This window comes from Charadrius vociferus, unplaced genomic scaffold, assembly GCF_000708025.1.
Source record: "Charadrius vociferus isolate BGI_N301 unplaced genomic scaffold, ASM70802v2 scaffold516, whole genome shotgun sequence".
NCBI classification, from domain to species: domain Eukaryota; kingdom Metazoa; phylum Chordata; class Aves; order Charadriiformes; family Charadriidae; genus Charadrius; species Charadrius vociferus.
Window position 1 is genome coordinate 257496 of NW_009648777.1, and position 18019 is coordinate 275514.

At 39.4% G+C, this 18019-nt stretch overlaps 1 protein-coding gene across 1 annotated transcript in view; it reads right to left on the reverse strand.

Annotated features, from left to right (window-relative positions):
• Window positions 1-18019, reverse strand: part of MTHFD2L (methylenetetrahydrofolate dehydrogenase (NADP+ dependent) 2-like) — a 29664-nt gene that overhangs the window by 6703 nt on the left and 4942 nt on the right. Inside the window, exons 4-7 of the mRNA XM_009886753.1 lie at window positions 14208-14360; window positions 13348-13455; window positions 7624-7716; window positions 1636-1761 (exon numbers count right to left, since the gene is read on the reverse strand). Coding sequence (XP_009885055.1) covers window positions 1636-1761; window positions 7624-7716; window positions 13348-13455; window positions 14208-14360 — 480 coding nt within the window. The remainder of the gene's footprint in view (window positions 1-1635; window positions 1762-7623; window positions 7717-13347; window positions 13456-14207; window positions 14361-18019) is intronic.

An 18019-nucleotide genomic window follows, 5' to 3' on the forward strand; every position in this document is an offset into this window, starting at 1 on the left:
GCTACCTGAATACACTAGCATGTTCCATTTCCTGACTGCTAAATCCAATACTCAGCAAGGGTGATTTACTTTATAGTATTTAGAACTGTATACACTGGGATGGGCTTTTTTGTTGTTAGAGATTTAGTGAAACTTTCACCGATACCAATGAACCAACAACAATTTCCCTTTGGCAATGTACAGTGAAATGCTACTTGCAACTATAGTGGCATAATCCAAGTTGAAGTTCCTCCCTCTTTTTTGGATCTTCCCTCCCCCCAGGTAAAATCCTGAGAACAACCCACAGCAGACATGATGAGACATATACAGTGCATTGCTGAAACTCTGAATCACGGCCTTGCCATTGAATCTACACCTATATTACATTCAGAAGGTCTCTCATTTAAAGAAAAACAAACAAGGATACAATTCTACCTTTCTCAAAGTTATAGGTTTTTTCCTCCCATAGCTGCTAAAGCAAACAAAAAATCCCGAAAACTCTCTGTATTTTAGTTCCATTCTGAAAACAGAAAATAAAACCTTTTACTTGTGATAGTACAAGCAGAATAACAAAACAAAACAAAACAATTCAAATTATTCTCAAAGTATTTTTCTACTGGAGCTCTCTCGTACACATAGTTATACATTTCCAAATGCCTGCCGTGACAATCGCTTAGCTACACTCGTGCGGGTGATTTCATTGACTTTAACAGACAGGTATCATGTATGATAAGTAAAAGAAGCAGGAACTAAGGGAGTGATGTAATTACAAATACATACAGCTGGCTAGAAACATTCTGAATATAATTAAGCTTTGAGACATTATGCCAGCCGAGATGTTAATAACCGTGAAAAAAACCTGTGGGTGATTTTCATACTTATCAAAATAAGGAACTGTTGAGAACCATTAATAATGTGGGGAAATGCTGTCTAAGCTTCCCACACTCAACTCTGCCAATAAGCTTTAATTTTCAACTGCAACAATCCTGCTATTCCAGTCTGGAGCTCCTCCAGAGCAGAGATATTTAATCAAGTTACATTGTGAACTTGCTCTGCAACACATTAAACATAAAAAGATCAATATGTAACATGAATTTTTATCTGTTAGGCTTGCCTGGACCAAGACTTTCAACAGCTTAGGATGAACCCACATTAAACCTTAGCATAAAGGATACTTCTAAAGCAGAATTAACATCTTTCGCATACAAGTGTTGAGTGAGAGTGTAAAAGGAGGCTTGAGAAGCTGTGGCATAATAATATTTGCTATGAACAGCGGGAGACCCTATCCTTGTGAAAGACCAGAAACTGTTTTTATTGCTTACTCTCGAAACACTTCACAGACTCACAAAGGATTAAAGAAACCTGGAGACAAGCGTCTTCTGCCACCTCATTGCCCTAAAAGCTCATCTGCATCTCTTAAAGGTTGCCGGTATGCGTAATTGAAAGTAACACTTCCTCTCTTCAATAACATACCATTTCTTAAGAGCAGATATATGAACATATACTTTGTTTTCTTATTTAAGTAAGAAAACTAGGAAAAATCCTGCAAGTGTTATCTCATTTGAGACACTGGCTATTCCAAGTATTTATCATGAATGAATCCCACAAACTTAATATACTTATCTAACACGTTCATATAGAGAGTGTTTCACTGACCTTCAAAGTCCACATCCCCAACTAATTTGGTCTTTCCTGTAAGAGGGTCATGAATATGGTTGATGCCTACATCAATCACAGCTGCACCTTCTTTTACCATATCAGTTGTAATCAACTTTGGGATACCTGGAATCATCAAGATAGAATTGATTAACACGGCCAGGCAGTCTTAGGTCATCGGTTTCAAATTACATCAAAAAGTGCGCAAGTAGGTGTATGTATGCACAAAAAAAGAAGATAATTCTTTCACTTGAATTTTTCTTGATACACCACACACGGGAAACGATTATTCCTAGTTTCACACGGTTTGTAATCACGAGAAGAAAACGTGATATTTCTTCTTTTTGAGTAAATATTCTCAGCTAAACCTGCGGTCACAAACATAGTCAACACGATCTTAATGATGGAAGTACTTGCTGGTTTGTGGCAGTAAGTCCCTTTCATAACATTTCCAAAGAAAGGCCGGACGATAAAGATGCCCTGTGAACCACAAAAACTGTTAGTATTCTCAGAGGTCTCCTGATCAAGAAGTGTTGTCAACTGCTGAAACAAGCCGTTTATGTTACCTGCACTGCATTTTCTTTGATCTCTGCCTTTTTAATATTTGTATTGGATTTGTGTTACTCTTGACCTCTGATTTCCCATATACTTTACTTGTTAGCTGCATGACATTTCAAGCAGTTACTTAAATAATGAACATAAACAACATGAAATAGCACTGCTACAAAAAAAAAAAAGCTGGCACAGTGAGAGAATCTGATCTATCCCGCACTCTTATTTTTGATTCCTGTCATTTATAAGCAACAGATAGACAACAAGAAATATAAAATGGCCAGCTCAGATTTACCCATAATGAACAGCATCAGCTCAATCTGTACGAGAGAAGCAAGTGCCTTTCAAGTAAAACTTTCTCCACCTGATCTTCTCATAAGCAAGCAAGAAAAACATACTCAATAGAAAACCAGTTGGGTAATTGTACCCAGGTAAGAGGCTCCAAAGGTACGTGATGAAAATGAAAGCGTGTGCAGACGGAGTACGGCAAGAGCCAGGTGTTTGTTTATTACGTCACTAGCACAATGGTAGAGAACACTTATTATTTAGTAGTGGCACAAGGTGCAGATGACACAAACGTGGAAAGAACTTTGAAGAGATTAGCTTAGATTTCAAGTGCCATCAGAAAAAAAGGAACAAAGCATCAAAAATCATTTCCACATAGACACAGCAAAGAGGAAGTGGGAAGACCTCCTACATTCAAGTGCTATCGTTGCACAGAAGACACTGCTTTGCCTCCTGTACTCCTTAGGTAACGAAATAATTGACACTTGGCAAACACATTTACCAAAATTGGTTCAAGGGTGGAGGATGGCAGCCTGCAACTAAATCTGTGACAGCTGAGGCTTTTCTATGGTAGCTCCTCCTACTACTATGGAAAAGGGAAAAAAACCACAACACAACAGCCACCCAAAAGTCATGCAATGGGATTGATCAAGAAACGCACTTGACTTATAAGCAATTTTAACGGTGTTACTGGTAACCCCAGTGCCTGACACTGACCTCTCACAGGAGAGCTTCTACAAAACACCATGTCCTGCTATTTCGAGCAAAATGGGAGACCTCCCTGTTTGACCGAAGAGGGCCTGGCCTCAGCACTACACATCTTCACCATCTCTCAGTGGATGACATCTGTATAGTGTCCTGGGGTATGATTTTTTTGGTATTAAGAAATTCCAGCTCAAACAGAGTGCTGCAACAAGCCGCCTCAGCTCTTTCACATGCACTGTATTTCTTCAGCACATTTAAATGTAAAGCATCTTGATATTCATCACAAAGATGTTCAACAGTGAGGACTGACAAAACCTAAAAGGTCACTTCAGGTTCCAGATAAAGAGCTGAGTCAATGGCTGTTCATTTCCAGTCAGCACAGCTAAGCTATCTATATACATAGCAACAGACACCAAAACAGTTATGTAGGTATTGAAACAACTGAAGTACAAAAATTACACTAAATCACACACAAAATCTGACCTGGGTCCTACTAAAGCAGAGGTGGGGGGAGGGAGTGGGGCGAGCGCAAAACCAGCATTTGCTACGGCAGTAATCCCGGACATTAAATGTCTTCTACTTTGTAAAGATCGCCGCTGCAAGGGATTTCAAACTGCAGGTAGCACCACACATCTACGTTGAGGAGATCGATCTCACCTAGCGTCCCCAGTGCGCTGAAGCCAGAGCTAAGACTTCCATGGCATGCCAACAGCTCCACTTCATGCACAGAAAAGACTTTCCTTTCAAGAACAGCAGTTCAGTAGGATTCCACTTTGCGAAAAACAATTTTAATTGCAGGATAAGCCATCTTAGAACAAAGATACTAGCACAGCTTTACAAACAGCATCATCATCTGTGACCAGACATCTGAAAGTTTATGCCTGGACAGTCACAACAAATGAAGCGTCTCCTGGAATGTTAAGGCAAAGCTGTATCCGAGACCAAAGTCACTGCATGCTATCAGACAGCCAAGAATATCAGGTCCTTAGACATTATCTGCATTAGCCTATCATACCTTAATGGCAACAGCGGCAATCTTTTCTCTGTATTCATTTGAAACGACCTCCTTAATTTCCTCCCTACCGCGCAACCTCCAACTCCGAGTAACACGAAATTCCAACTTTAGAATTACAATTCACCTTGCTCCTTGAGCAATTCCCTCAGTTCTACGTTCTGTGAGGAACGTCCATCCTAGTAATAGAGTATCCCCAGAGGGGGAGCCTAAGCTCCCCTCTCCCCACCAAAGCAACTCTCTCTCAGGTAGGAAGAAGAAAAAAAGGAAAAGGAAGCAAATCTACATGGTTTGAGACCATAGTTTTACTGGAAGCAAGCGCTGGTATACAAGGGCTTTGGCTTCATTTAAACTGCTGGATCCCAGCCAGTTAGTCATTTAGATACAGGCAATACAAGAACCTCCTCTGCTCTCTATTTCTCACTCCCCCATAGGACACAAGCTTGAAACTCTGCTTCTAATGTTGAGCAAGCCAAGACCTCAAATTCTTCCCTATACCATTTGATAACATCTGGCTGTGTCTACTTCATGGCACTCTTATGCAATCAATTGCAAGCTGGCTGGTAATTGGATAATGCCTCAGCCTTATGGGGGTAAATGATCTGCGTGTGATAAGAATGGAAGCATATTAACGGAAGCTGCACAGTTACACCCTTTGTAAAATGGTTTGATAATAGGCCAAATACTTAATAGCAACAAATAAACTAACCCCCAAACCAAATGAGCAGATCTATTTACTTAAGCCTACTTTACATACCAAGTAGGAAGAGATAAGCGTTAGAGCAGCTATTCCTAAAATGCACTGACTGAAGAATGTGGGAAAATCTTTCATCGGTACTTTTTGTAGAAAACGATGAATCACATTTTAAACAAAAAAGAAACAAAGCCCTACCTAATCCCAGCTTCAGCACAAGGAGTGTAAAATCACCTACTCCTGAGAAAGCTAACCAGCCACTACCTGAATAAAAGCGTCTGACCAATCAGCAATTCCTACACAAGAGGACCACAGATCATGCCCCGAGGGACAGCGCGACTAGTCGCAGAAGAATTTCCCCTGGCATTTGGCACCCTTGTCCTTCTCCTCTTTACCCCCTCTCCAAACCTAGCAGGCAGATGAGTCTTCTGTCTCAAGGCAGACTGGAAAGCGAAGACAGCAGAAGCAGCAGGTTAACTAGTCAAAGATTGTCTACTGCCTCCATCACGGCCCTGGAAGTACTGTGGTGGCCATACAAGCCACTTCTACTACGGGTCTGGGCCAATAGCAGACAGGAACGACTCTGTGGGATGTCTGTATAGGCAGGGATACCTGGCAAAGATAGCAAAGGCTACAGTGGGAAGCAAAGTGCTGCATGTGCTTCGGAGGAAACATTATGCTTTGGCCAGAAATGCAAAAGCTGCGTGTTATTTAAAGAGGTTAGCAAGCTCCACCTGGAAGCAGAGACACAGGTTTTAGGGAGGGGTAGGCTGGACAAGAGCGGCATTGTTGGAACTTATGATGCAAGGACTTGGGAAGGAATGAGAGGGAATGAATAAACCGCGAGGTCCCAAGGCTGGGTGCAAGTGAGAGAAAACCTAAAAAGATGGAGTAAAAATTTGGAGTTTCAAAATCAGGAGTAAAACCAGAGGCACCTGATTTGAAGTATTACGAAAACCATGAAGGCAAGTGAACCGCAAACTCCTCAGAGACAGAGGTACCACATCAGAATGAACAGACTCACTGCAACAAGCCACCAAACCAGGAGCCAGAATGCAGAAGGCTCTTCTAAAAGTATTACGTGGGAAGAGGGGAATGAGAATAGGGATCTTTCTCTTGTATGCACACACACACAGAAAGCTGTTTCCATTTGCACATCTTGCACAGTGGCTTATCACAGCAGCTGTTTCTACCTGGCAGGGTAGAAATTACCTTTTTTGCAACACTCACTGAACAGGTTGCACATTTCTGGGGAACGCGTGATCCCAAAGGTACAATGTGCACAGTTCTCAAGTAACAAGGGGAACCTCAGAGGGATTCCACCTTTCTAAAGTACAACCTTCCCCAGAGCATCCGCTGGGGCGGGGCTGCATACTGTTTGCACAATCTAGCCCTTGGTTTTTTCACCATTCCAAGTATATCTCACATTGTGTAATGAATGTTGTATCATGCTCCTGTTACAAATGACACGAGGAAAATAATGTGAAGAACAAACATGGCTGAATTGCTACTGAACTGTTTAACTACAAGCATATCTGATGACAAACTATGTTCAGCATAAAAATCAGAAGTGACGATTAAACTGGAAGCAGTCGATTTGGATGAAAAGTGACTAGTTTATTTCCAGTTAGCAAACACGTTATCATTTTTCATTCACAGTGTGTGAATTTTGGGCAGGCCCACAGTTCAGTAATCACACGTGGGACAACTGAGCTATTTCTTCTTGCTGACCGGGCATGAGAAAGAGATGCTGCAGTTAAGCCCTGAAGCAAAGGACATCTCACTTGAACAGGAAGAGATGAGCTTTAGACAGGTACCTATCTGTCTTCAATTAAAAAATAAGTAAGCAAGACTTCGATCTCGAGGATGAGGAAGAGGGAGGAAAGGAGGAGAAAAGACACTATTCGTTTGTAGTCCTCCAAAATCGTACGAGGAGGAGGAGAATATCCTGAGCCACGAGAGTACACAGAATTTTAACATAATTTTTACTAAGTTGGATTGTTTGGGTTTGTTTTTTTAAATTAATTTATATTTCTATTTATAATACCCATAAACAAAGAAAACAGAGGTTGCTCGGAGGCAGAGTTTTACTTGTTTCTTTGTTCTAGATTAATCAAACTGCAAGTATTTCACTGTACGCTGCTTTAAGAATATAGACACTGATCTTTCAGACCCCTTCATCTAGGCAATTACCATACTCTTCCTCTTATCATAATAATTATAAAAAAATAAAATAAAATAAAAATTCAGCTATTAATAACATATGTATCAAAGCTACTGGTTAATTTGGCAAGGTTGCCCTTAAGTCTAACAGCAAGGGAAGGATACCATTGTTTTATGAATGCACCCTCCAGCTGATTTACAGAAACCCTTCTGTCAAAATTTAAATGACTCATGATTTTTGCACTGCACAGAGAATGTTTTAATTTACATAATTATACCTGTATAAACTACGTACTGACTGGTTCCCAATCTGGAGTTCACTCTAAAGTCTCCCTAAGGGAAAGGTGTCGCATGTGACGAGAAACAGTTTGTGAGTCTGCAAATGTGAAGGGCAAGAACAAAGAGCCAAATCACTTGCCTTTCTTACCACAAGAAATCCTACTTACTGTAGCACCCTCAGCAAGCACGAGCACCAATTATTTGGTGAAGCAGCTAGAAGTGCCACCAACACAGACACCAGAAATACTTTTTAGGTTTTAAACGTTGTGATAGGAGTATTAACAACAACTAGTATTACCTGCAGCTACTATTACAATGTCAGCGAGTTGTGTATGGATCTTGAGCTGCTCTTTTGGTGTGTATCTGTGAGTAATGGTCACTGTAGCATCACCTGAAATGAGATTATAAATTAATTGTCATAAGCCTATATAGCATTTACTTCTGGGTGCAAAGGACTTAGTTTGGTATATTAACAACAGTACAGATCACGATCAGATTTGTTTTGAGATGCATCGTTTATTTCAGCATAGGTAGAACATTCACAACACTTGTTAACGCATATGAAAAAATGTTTATTCTTAACAATTCTCACAGGATGAATGAATTTATACACTGTGGACTAACTTATTCCTTGATAAGCTTCATTATGTTTAGTGCAATTACACAGAACAAAGCCAGCATAGAATCCCATGTCTACCTTATTAAGCACAATTTGTATAGTGTGATACAAGATTTGGTTGTTTGTCGCAAACTGAAGCTTCAAGTACAAGATCACCACCTTCGGATGCCTATCTTCAATCGTGTTTGTCATTCATCTGTCCTGAAGCTCCCTAGATGCTTCCCTTGACATTCTGTTTTATAGACAGGAAGGAAGACCACAGCCTTCCCTGTACCTGTGACGTAACTTCATAATGGTGTTTCCCTCGAGTCAAAGTTCAGTCTTTGGCCCGTAATTTTGAGTGCTCAAGGAATACTTGGTAATTCAAGTTCAGTGAAGTGGCACTATTTCTTACTGATATCCCCCCCACCCCCCAAGAATTAACATGGTTGATAATCTGGCCAACAACAGGAGGTGACAACTGAAGGTCTTCTCTTTGTAGGGCCTGATTGCCCTATGGGAATGAGTCTAGTAGCCATGACAACAAGGACCCTCCAAGGCCTTTCTTTGATTAGAAACCCTGCTAACCAAGGGGCAGGCAGCAAAATCCCTCTGTTGACTGGAACGTTATCAGGTTTCATGAAGGACAGACATTCCTGAACACAATCAACAGCAGCATCACTACTCGCAAAATTCCAACTGGATTGGTCTGAGAAGGTTTATCACCATAACCACTTAAGGGATCAATAGATCCAACGCATATATTTTTCACACACTCAAAGCATTCCGAGTCATCATTTTACGTAGCTCAAGTACAACAACAGCAATGGAAAAGACTGAACAACAAGGTGCTCATATTTTTGCAGGTGTCTCACCATCGCTTGGATCTCCCGATAAGAGAAAAACAGCTGAACCCTTACTTCACACCAGAGTGGGAATTGTTTGAAGTTATCAGAAATAGAAGCACACATCCTTCTGGGTAAACTCAAAAGATATGGGCCCTGCTCCTGCATGTATCTACGTTGCTTGGCAATAAGCTAGAAATAAACCCTCCTAGTAAGACATGAAAAACCTTGCACTGTTTGATGGAGATACTGAGGATAGACCACTATACGCAAAACGAATTGTGATGGGGATAGGGACTGAAGTCTCCTACTGCCTCCAACAGCAAGTGTAGTGATCCCTAAAGGACTGCCCAAGAAAACAGCAAAGATAACAGCTATCAGAAGGCGACTCCTCCCAACATTCTCCCTGTCAACTATTTATACCGTGCAAGAGTTCAGGTGTTACATTCCCTCATCTCCACTCCTAAGCCACGTTATGAACCATTAAACTAAAACTTTTTGCCATCTCAGATGTTACTTCCACTTCTGCTTCCTCTGGAATGTGTCTGACTGATCTAATCTGTACCTCTAATCTCATTAAGCCTCTTCCTCAAGCATCTCATCTTCAACCTGTCCACGCTCTGACTTCTCTGCTCTTTCCCCTCATCTTTGATCCCTCTTCTCTTACAGTCTCTATAGTGCCTATCGTCTCCTCAAAGAGAAGATCAAGGCATCTTCAGACAATGAGAACAGAAGAGTACAAATGTGCCTACGCAATTCCATGAAATAAGGGTAATTGCCAGAAGTTACAAGTCTCTCACCAACTTTCTATAACTTCCCATGAATTTAAGTGCATCGGGAGCTTACACAGCTAATTGTCTTAAAAACATCTCTGCAGTAACCTTTCCTGTGATAGCAACGTCCCAGCCAGTACATAAAGCCTGCATGTCAAGATTCCTTCAGCTTTCTTCCTTGAATACCTTTGGAATCATGAAATAATAACTCACACAAACAAAACAATTGGAACGGGACCTAAGTGTTACTCATTGATACTCCTCTTTCTGCTAATCTAAAGCAGCATCACTCCAGCTGCTGATTCGTTTGTACTTAGGCCATGCGCATACTCTTTTGAGGGAGCAGCAAACACGCCGTATAGATGGTCGGAGTTTTCATTCTTTGGAGGCCTCATTCTCCAAACATAGTAATAACAAATCACTTAAACCCCTCCAGAAGAACCATGCCTATTCTTTAATGTGACACTCTCACCTTTTCTTGGCTAATGCTCTACCAATCACACTAAAACTCAGGGATTTTATGAAGGGCCCTCCTTCACGCATGAAAGGCAAATAGACTTATCGCAGGATTCTGAAAAGAAAGCCTTGAATAAAATAGAGGATTCTTCCTATACCTATTATAAGCAAAAGAAGAAGTATGTCTTGCCCAAAATCACAATCATTACTTTCAAAAAATATATACATAATGAGACTCTTTTGACCTCTTATCCTGTACTCAGGAAAGAGGCTGAGAAACAAACAATGGAGAAAATCCAAACTTACAAATATTCACACCTTCTGAGAAATAAAATCTGTGCCATTTTACCATTACGATTTTAGTGAGGAATGTGTCTGTAGTCAGCTCCTGAAACCAAGCAATTGCTCTCACTACCAAAAAGGAAAGGAGAAAAAAGCAACATTCAAAACCCCTACCTTCAGAAAGGCAGCGCAGAAACTTAGAGTCACCTCAGAAAGGGTAAGTTTTCCATTTATTTGTGATCACCTCCTAACAAACAATAAACAGCTATTTTTATGCTGCTATTTCTGCTTAAAGAGCAATATGACTAGCAATTAAGATTCCGCACAATATCACTGAGTTAATTCACTAGATTATAAAATAGAGACAGTCTCCTGACCTGCCCACACAAAACACAGTTTGTTTTGTAAAGGTTCAGACAGTTTTCCGTTCTGATTAGATACTGCCACCTGCAGGACATGACGGTTTCTACATACAAAACCTCACAGATGAAGAGACCCCACCTTTTCAATTTTATTCATTATCTGTAAAAAAACCAACCCAACTAATACCTATAACTAAAACAAAGAAAAAAACCAGCATCACACACACACACCCCCTTGCATCACTTCTCAATAAAAAAATATCTAAACAAATCATCCCAATTGCCGATAAAACCCTATTCTGACTGCTAACCTGAGAAAGTTCTTTTTCACTGCTTAACTGTAGGTCTTGTCTGGTCCCTAGCTCCTGAATTAAAAAAAAAAAAAAAAAGGAAAAAGAAAGGCAGACTAAAAAGCTTCCACTTAATTTCTGTTGGCAAGTATAAATTGTTCTAAACATGCGCTTAAGAAGAAAGCCTGCCTTTGTTTGGTAAGAAATAAAATTAGCAACTCTGACATGTAATTTTCAACTGTCAGTCCCACTTCATCTAGAAACTTAACAGATTTGCTAAAGCTACCTCATCTTGACATTCCTGACAGATGTCTCGATCATAATGCACAAATTTTGCCTTGCTATTAGCCACTGAAAAAACAGGGAGAAAGGATTATTCCATCTAAGCTACAAATTTTAAAACGTTTACTTTTCCAATCTTTCCTTTAGCTCCACCTCCTTGACCTCATCATATTTTATCTTTATGCATTCCCATTCACTGTCTGTCTCAGCTTTACCTCAACTGCCTTCAGCTCCTCACAACGTATCCAGAAATTTTGATATCCACTGGTGTAAAGTTGAAACCACCATCTAGCCTACCTTCCCTTCCACACGCCGTCCAGGCTAGCCTCTTGTTGCTCACAACAGAAGCAGAAAATAAAGCGAACTGCAAAAGACCAACCAGACGTTCAAGGACAGCCCGATCTGCGAGTCAGGAATGAAAGCTATGCTAGACTACCCCAACTGCGACAGTATTTATCACCGTGTACATGACAAATACATACTTAACGCTAATTTACTGTGAAAAAAGTACAAATGTTGCTTTGTTTTCTCATTGCCAACTGCTTTACACTGTATACTGCCACTCAGCAGGTTGGAAAAAAACCCCAAACCACTACCTGAAAAATAAATCCATTTCTGCGATGAGTTACCTCTTTCGACATCTAGATTCCAGTGTCATTGTCGGTAAGGGAATATCTGAACGTTCTTCTGTCCCACATAGAATACTTGACATACATAGCACCAATGACAATGTCAGTGAACAGGGCTGCCAGTGAAGTAACGTGTTATGTCAGGAATCAGAACGTAGGCAGATGACAGTGAAGCACATCGGAGTTCTTTCGCAGGCCAACAAACGCATGGACTAGCCCCCCAAAACAAGTCATACTACCAGGCAGTCAAATAAGAGCTACAAACCCAAGAATCCAGTGAGCAACACTGAGCCACGGATCCAACTAGCTCAAAAGCTCAAAGTTACAAACCAGTATTTAGTTACAGCTAAAAAACTTCCATGCAACTACGTGTTTCGTAACAAGTTGCTGAAAGAATCGCAGGTCACTGTCTCCTCAATTCCAGCCGAGAAACATGCAAGTAGTTTGCAGCATAACTCTGTGTTGTTTAAAGCCTATTTCAAAAACTGAACCGCACTGCCAGTAATATATAACCCAGTATTTGCAGCAAATGGCAGAAATGCTACTAATTTTCATGGGAATGGGGATGAGACCAGAACTATGCACTGATGGTAATTACAATTCAAACACTGAGAGAAGTTTCAAATAGCAACTTTCCCACAGAGGCTGAATGGAAAAACCAACTCTATGATTAGTAAGAAGCTTTTACTGTTTTATTATACTAATAACAGATTTCACTCCGCTCCTATTAAATATGCCTGGGATTAAACATTCATGTTTACCTCATTTGCGCACACCACCTTGGCAGTTTCTAACATCAAAATGAAGTTGCAGAAGGACAGTATTCTATTTAAAATATATTTGTTTTTCTTTCTACAGCACAATTATAGGAGCACATGCATGCTTCTGTAATTAGAATTACTTAAAAATATTTCCATTACAACCCTCAATTTCCAGGGGGATATAAACAGCACTGCAGAAAAATCCCCCAGGCCAACTTATAATATCATAGAGGTCACACGGAAAAGCTGTTGCTCATTTGGATATTTTCATAATTACCACCTAACTAATATAGCTCAACACAGGAATCACGTAGCATTTTTATGTATGTGTGTATGTGTATCTATGTGTGCACATCATGTGTATGAAAAACTTGAAATTAACATTACATAAGCATGAGGATAAGGCGTATAGTTATATTACTTCGTACGAACGTCACATGAACGTCTGCAGTTCTTTCAGGCCACACCGTCAGGCAATATCCTCAGAATTCAATGCTAACCACATTTAAACAGTAGGTGTTTCAAATGGAGGACAAAATGATGACATAAGACCAGAAAAAGTCAAGTCCAGAAAGTGCTCTCCTGAGTATGTGTCAGGAAATGTATTAGGAAATTTATTTCCTTGCTCCAGTTGCAAATACTGTACAAAACACAAAAGCTTTCCCTTTTTATTCGAGTCCTCTGGTGAGCTTTATTTCGCTGATTTCACAAACGGAAACATTAAGACAACATTAATGAACTTACCTCCAGGCCTTTCATGCTCCCCATCAGTGTGTAAAAGCATTGAAATAGGCATTCCAACATTCTTAGATCTTCCAGCTACAACAACATTTTTTCCAAATGTTTGTATTCCTTACAGGAAAAAAATAAAAAGGACAAAAAAAAAAAACTATGAAAAATTATATTTGGCTATTTTGGTATACCTAAACCCTTCTTCTCAATCCCCAAGATATAAGTATTTGCTGTTGTGGACTGATGACATGGATGTGACTTGAAAAATCTACAAAGCTGAACTTGAGGGATGAATCCACAAAAAAACTTTCACCTTGGCAACTTATTCAGGTTATCTGAATCACCCTTTGGAGGGACTTCATTTCTCTTCTGTGACCACAAAGGGAAATGGAAGCTCTTAGGTCTACCAATAAAAACATGTACATCACACGTATAAAGTGACAACTATTGAATACATATGCATTCTTTCCCCCTTCTAGTACTGAATTAGATGTTCCCAATTTTTGTTCTTGTTTCTTTCCCTTCCCCCACAGGAACTTATGCATTCAAATCTTCTATTTGATAAATAATCGTGATGTCAGCAATATCACAGAAAGTTCCTTGCAATATTACAAAATGCAGAAAATAAGTTACCAAAGTGTTTCACCAAGTATTCTAAGCGGACTCCTGTCTACACTTAATTAATAGTTACGCTACTGGCAAAAGATCTCATCTATTTGGCACCTACTTATTATTTAGATTAATCCTCCAAAGGTTTGTTCTTCAATCAGCCCAATGCATTTAGATAACCTACACCTTTTAACTCACACCTGACTTGATCCTTCATTCATCTTCCGAGATAAAAACAGTTTCAATACATTTCAGTTGCTAACCTGTCCGTTTTATAATTTCCCACACGGCAGCAGCAGTGGCAGGTATTATAGAAGGCTGATCAAGACACAGACGTCCAATATTCATAATATGAAATCCATCCACATCCTTTTCAGGTGCGATAGCGTTACAAACTGTTCGTTCATCTATGTGATCTAGGAAACACACTGCTTTCAAATTACAGTTCTTTCACTTGTCAGGTGTCATCAACACAATCTGAATCATTACACAGAAAAACACACAAGTTTGGTCTAGCTAGGGTAATTATTATTATTCATTACGAGTAAACTACACTCTTCCCCTAAAGGCAGAAGTTACAACTTCACTTTTTCAAGTCATCTACTGAAAATTAAATGATTCCGTTTGCGACACTGCTAATACAACAGATTAAATAAAAATACTAGAGGCTGATACTCAGCTGAGAATGACGACTTACTAACTGTAAAAATTATTCTGGAAATGTTAATTATCAAGTGGCTCAAAAAAAATATAAAATCATAGGAGTAAAGTTTTTGCGCATGTTACCTGTCTCTAGAATCACAAAGGATACAACCTAAGTTTTAAACAAAAGTACGGAAACCCTAAGCTGAAATATATCCGCAGGTCTAGCTTTGATTTTTGATTTTACAACAATACATATGTTTTTAGTAATTTGCTAATCAGCAGGACCAAAACACATCCTACTTCCTTGGAGAATTATGAGAATGCACAGAATTGTTTGATACTGATGCGCTCGAAACACTAAGTATGGCTTAAATGACAATACCTGCGCATAATCTATTATTCATATCTATTAGCAATGAACATTTTCCATATGCACTAGTGATACGGGATAGGTCTGCAACTGCTTGAAGATTATACTGCGTAAGCATTGGTACTGATTACGAAAAAAAAAAAGCATTAGCAAGTCCTACCTCTGCAAAATTACAAACCCAAGTATAAAGATTGTGCATGTAAAGCTACTCCAGAGGAACAGTTCCACAAAAACATCCTCAAACAGACCCAGAAAGCAAATGTTGTTTAATAAATGTATTTACCCAGCGGTACCTCAGTCACAAATTTAGAATCACAGAATCATAGAATACTTTGGATTATATCCGACCTTTGAAAGGTCATCTAGTGCAACCCCCCTGCAATGAGCAGGGACATTTTAGTCTACAGCTTCATTGTTTAATCATGTCCCAAACTGCTTCAGGATTACTTCCATTTCAGAATTATTATTTTTTGGCATCTTTTACATAATGGGACAACACCCATTCTAGGCTAGATCCCTAACAGAACTCTGTGATTCTGAAGTGATAAATCCCAATGTCCAGTTCAGGGAGTGTAATCGAACATTTTTAAAAAGCCAAATAAAGGGAAATGAGTATTGATTGCGAAATTGAGACATTCCCAATAAAAATAGTTTACAGACATATACAGGATACATAGGGTGTTTGAATTTAGTAGTCTACTAGCTCTACTTATGTATTTTGTGATTTTGCATTAAAAGGAACAAGCTAATTAAAAGATATCATGCCCGTCATAAAACTTAAAACATGGTAATCTCTTGTTAAAAGATTTCCAACTAAAAAAAACCCTAGATTTAAAACAGATTGTTACGGTTTACAATTTAATTTTCCGTATTTTGTTGGGACGAAGTTTCATTCTGAAGCCTAATGAGAAAGGTCTGTGGAAATTAAGATGTTAAGTACGTTGATGAAAGAGTCTTTTAGAAGTCAAACTAGCCTAATCCAGATTGAAGGCAACCATAATCTTGTTTTTATGTCAACTTGGGGAATAAGAAAAAAAAAAAAAAAAAAAGGAAAGAAATTTGGACTAACCTATTAAACAGTTTTTGCAAAGGAAAACTTTTTAACCTTAGGCAAGTTAGTTGTTCAAACAAAAACTTGGCAGCCATGCTTTTTCTTGCGCCTGGGATAGGACAGCACGCTGCTCTGACAAACACCTCCTCATTGCTGTCTGTCTTCAGCTTCCCAGAAACAGACAGATAAGAGATACCTTCATGTAGAAGGGAAAGAAATCACGCTTTACAGGGATTTTTTTTTTTTTCCACTCAAAACTGGTTTGCAGAATTTCAGAAAAGGGTACATAGTACTGGGAATAAAAGCAGCTGCGTAGCTGGGGACACGTAGGCTGAGACGGGCTTGAGAAGAGAGGATGTGGACACCTTCCCTTCCTCATCAGAGACACTGTTAAAACACTGTTTGGGGTGGGCCATCTCCAAACAAACAAAATTCAAACTGTATCAACAGTTACTGTTACTTTACGAGTAGATTTCATTTGCCTCAAGAAATGTATTTTGCTGTTTTGTTTCCACTTGATTGCAGATAGCCCCATTTATTTCCAGAGGAACAAAATAATTTCTTAAGTACGTTACTGTCAGTCTCATAGAACACGCTTAGCCTCCTCTCAACTGATATTCATACAAACTTACTTGCTGTCATTCCAAGCTACTCTCCATGTCAAGTTCCTCTCCGCACTCACCCTTTCACTTCTAAACCCAACTTACAAGGCGACACGGGGCATGGCTTGCCTAGCTACTCTGACAGGCACACAGAGAAACTCTTATCTACAGAATAAACAACATGTGCCTCTAATGTTGACATAGGAAAAATAAAGACCGATGAAAATAAAAACACAGCACAACAGGGATTCGCAAACATACCGTATGGATCAAGAAATATAGACACAGAGCAAGTAGGAAGCTGTTCAGTAGCACCAATGAGCTCCCTTGAAATACTTTTGATAAGCTATACTGACACACTGCTATGATTTTAACAGTCAGTTCCACCAAAGCAGACCACACTTAGGCTGGCAAAGTCTTTCGCAACAGAGGGACGTCATGTTTGTACTCCTTTGTCTCATACTTCTTTGCTGCTTACAACTAACAAAATTTTGAGTTTTTCATACTCTATCTCAAATAGACATCGATCAAATACACATTCTATCTCTAATAGCCATCTTCCAGGCAATTTAAAAAAGATACAGGAAACTCTCCACAAAACCATTACCACATCAGAAGTAACGCACTCAAAAGGTTCACAGAAAGGAAGTTTTCCTCAGGCAAAGATGACAATCCTCAAAGGTAAGTCACTCCGGCTCACAAAAGTAAAAGAGAACAAAGCTATTTTCTGCTTCTATTTTTATCCCAATGTTGATCAAAAGCCACACCTGTGTGTGGTTTACTGCAAAAACCCCAAACCCCACACAACCATCTCAACTCTGCAATAAGCAGCCTTCACCAAAAGTTTTCCCAGCTTCTAGGCTTTATCTCCTTCCACTGCAAAGCAAAGCAGAAGAAAGTTGGAAAATGAGTTAACTTAGCTTTCTGCCCTTCCGTTTCTGAAGTTCTTTTGGGAGAAAGAAAATAATGCAGAGGTATATCTGACATCAGTTATGGGAAGAACTTCCTGAACATTTTCAGTTCACGATAACTTGTATATTTCACTTTACTATACAGACAACGCAATACTGACAAAGTTCTGCTCTTGATTAAATTACTTTAAGCTTTTCACTAAGGCATTTTTATAGGTTAGAGGAAGTCTAATTAGTCTTTACGTGGTTACTGTGACAGATGTACCATAGTTTCTGAGAAGGATCTTCAGCCAATTACCTTAGGGCTTAAACATTTATGTGTACTAGCATCAGACATTTGAATTGACACAACTAGAATTATCTTCAGGGGTTTTATATGAATGTCGGAAAAGGTTTAAATTCACTATGTTTCAAGGCTTACGTCCGTTGTTGAACAATGTACCGATGAAGGCAGACATATCAAGAGCAGACTGTAATGACCCGATATCCTCCTCAT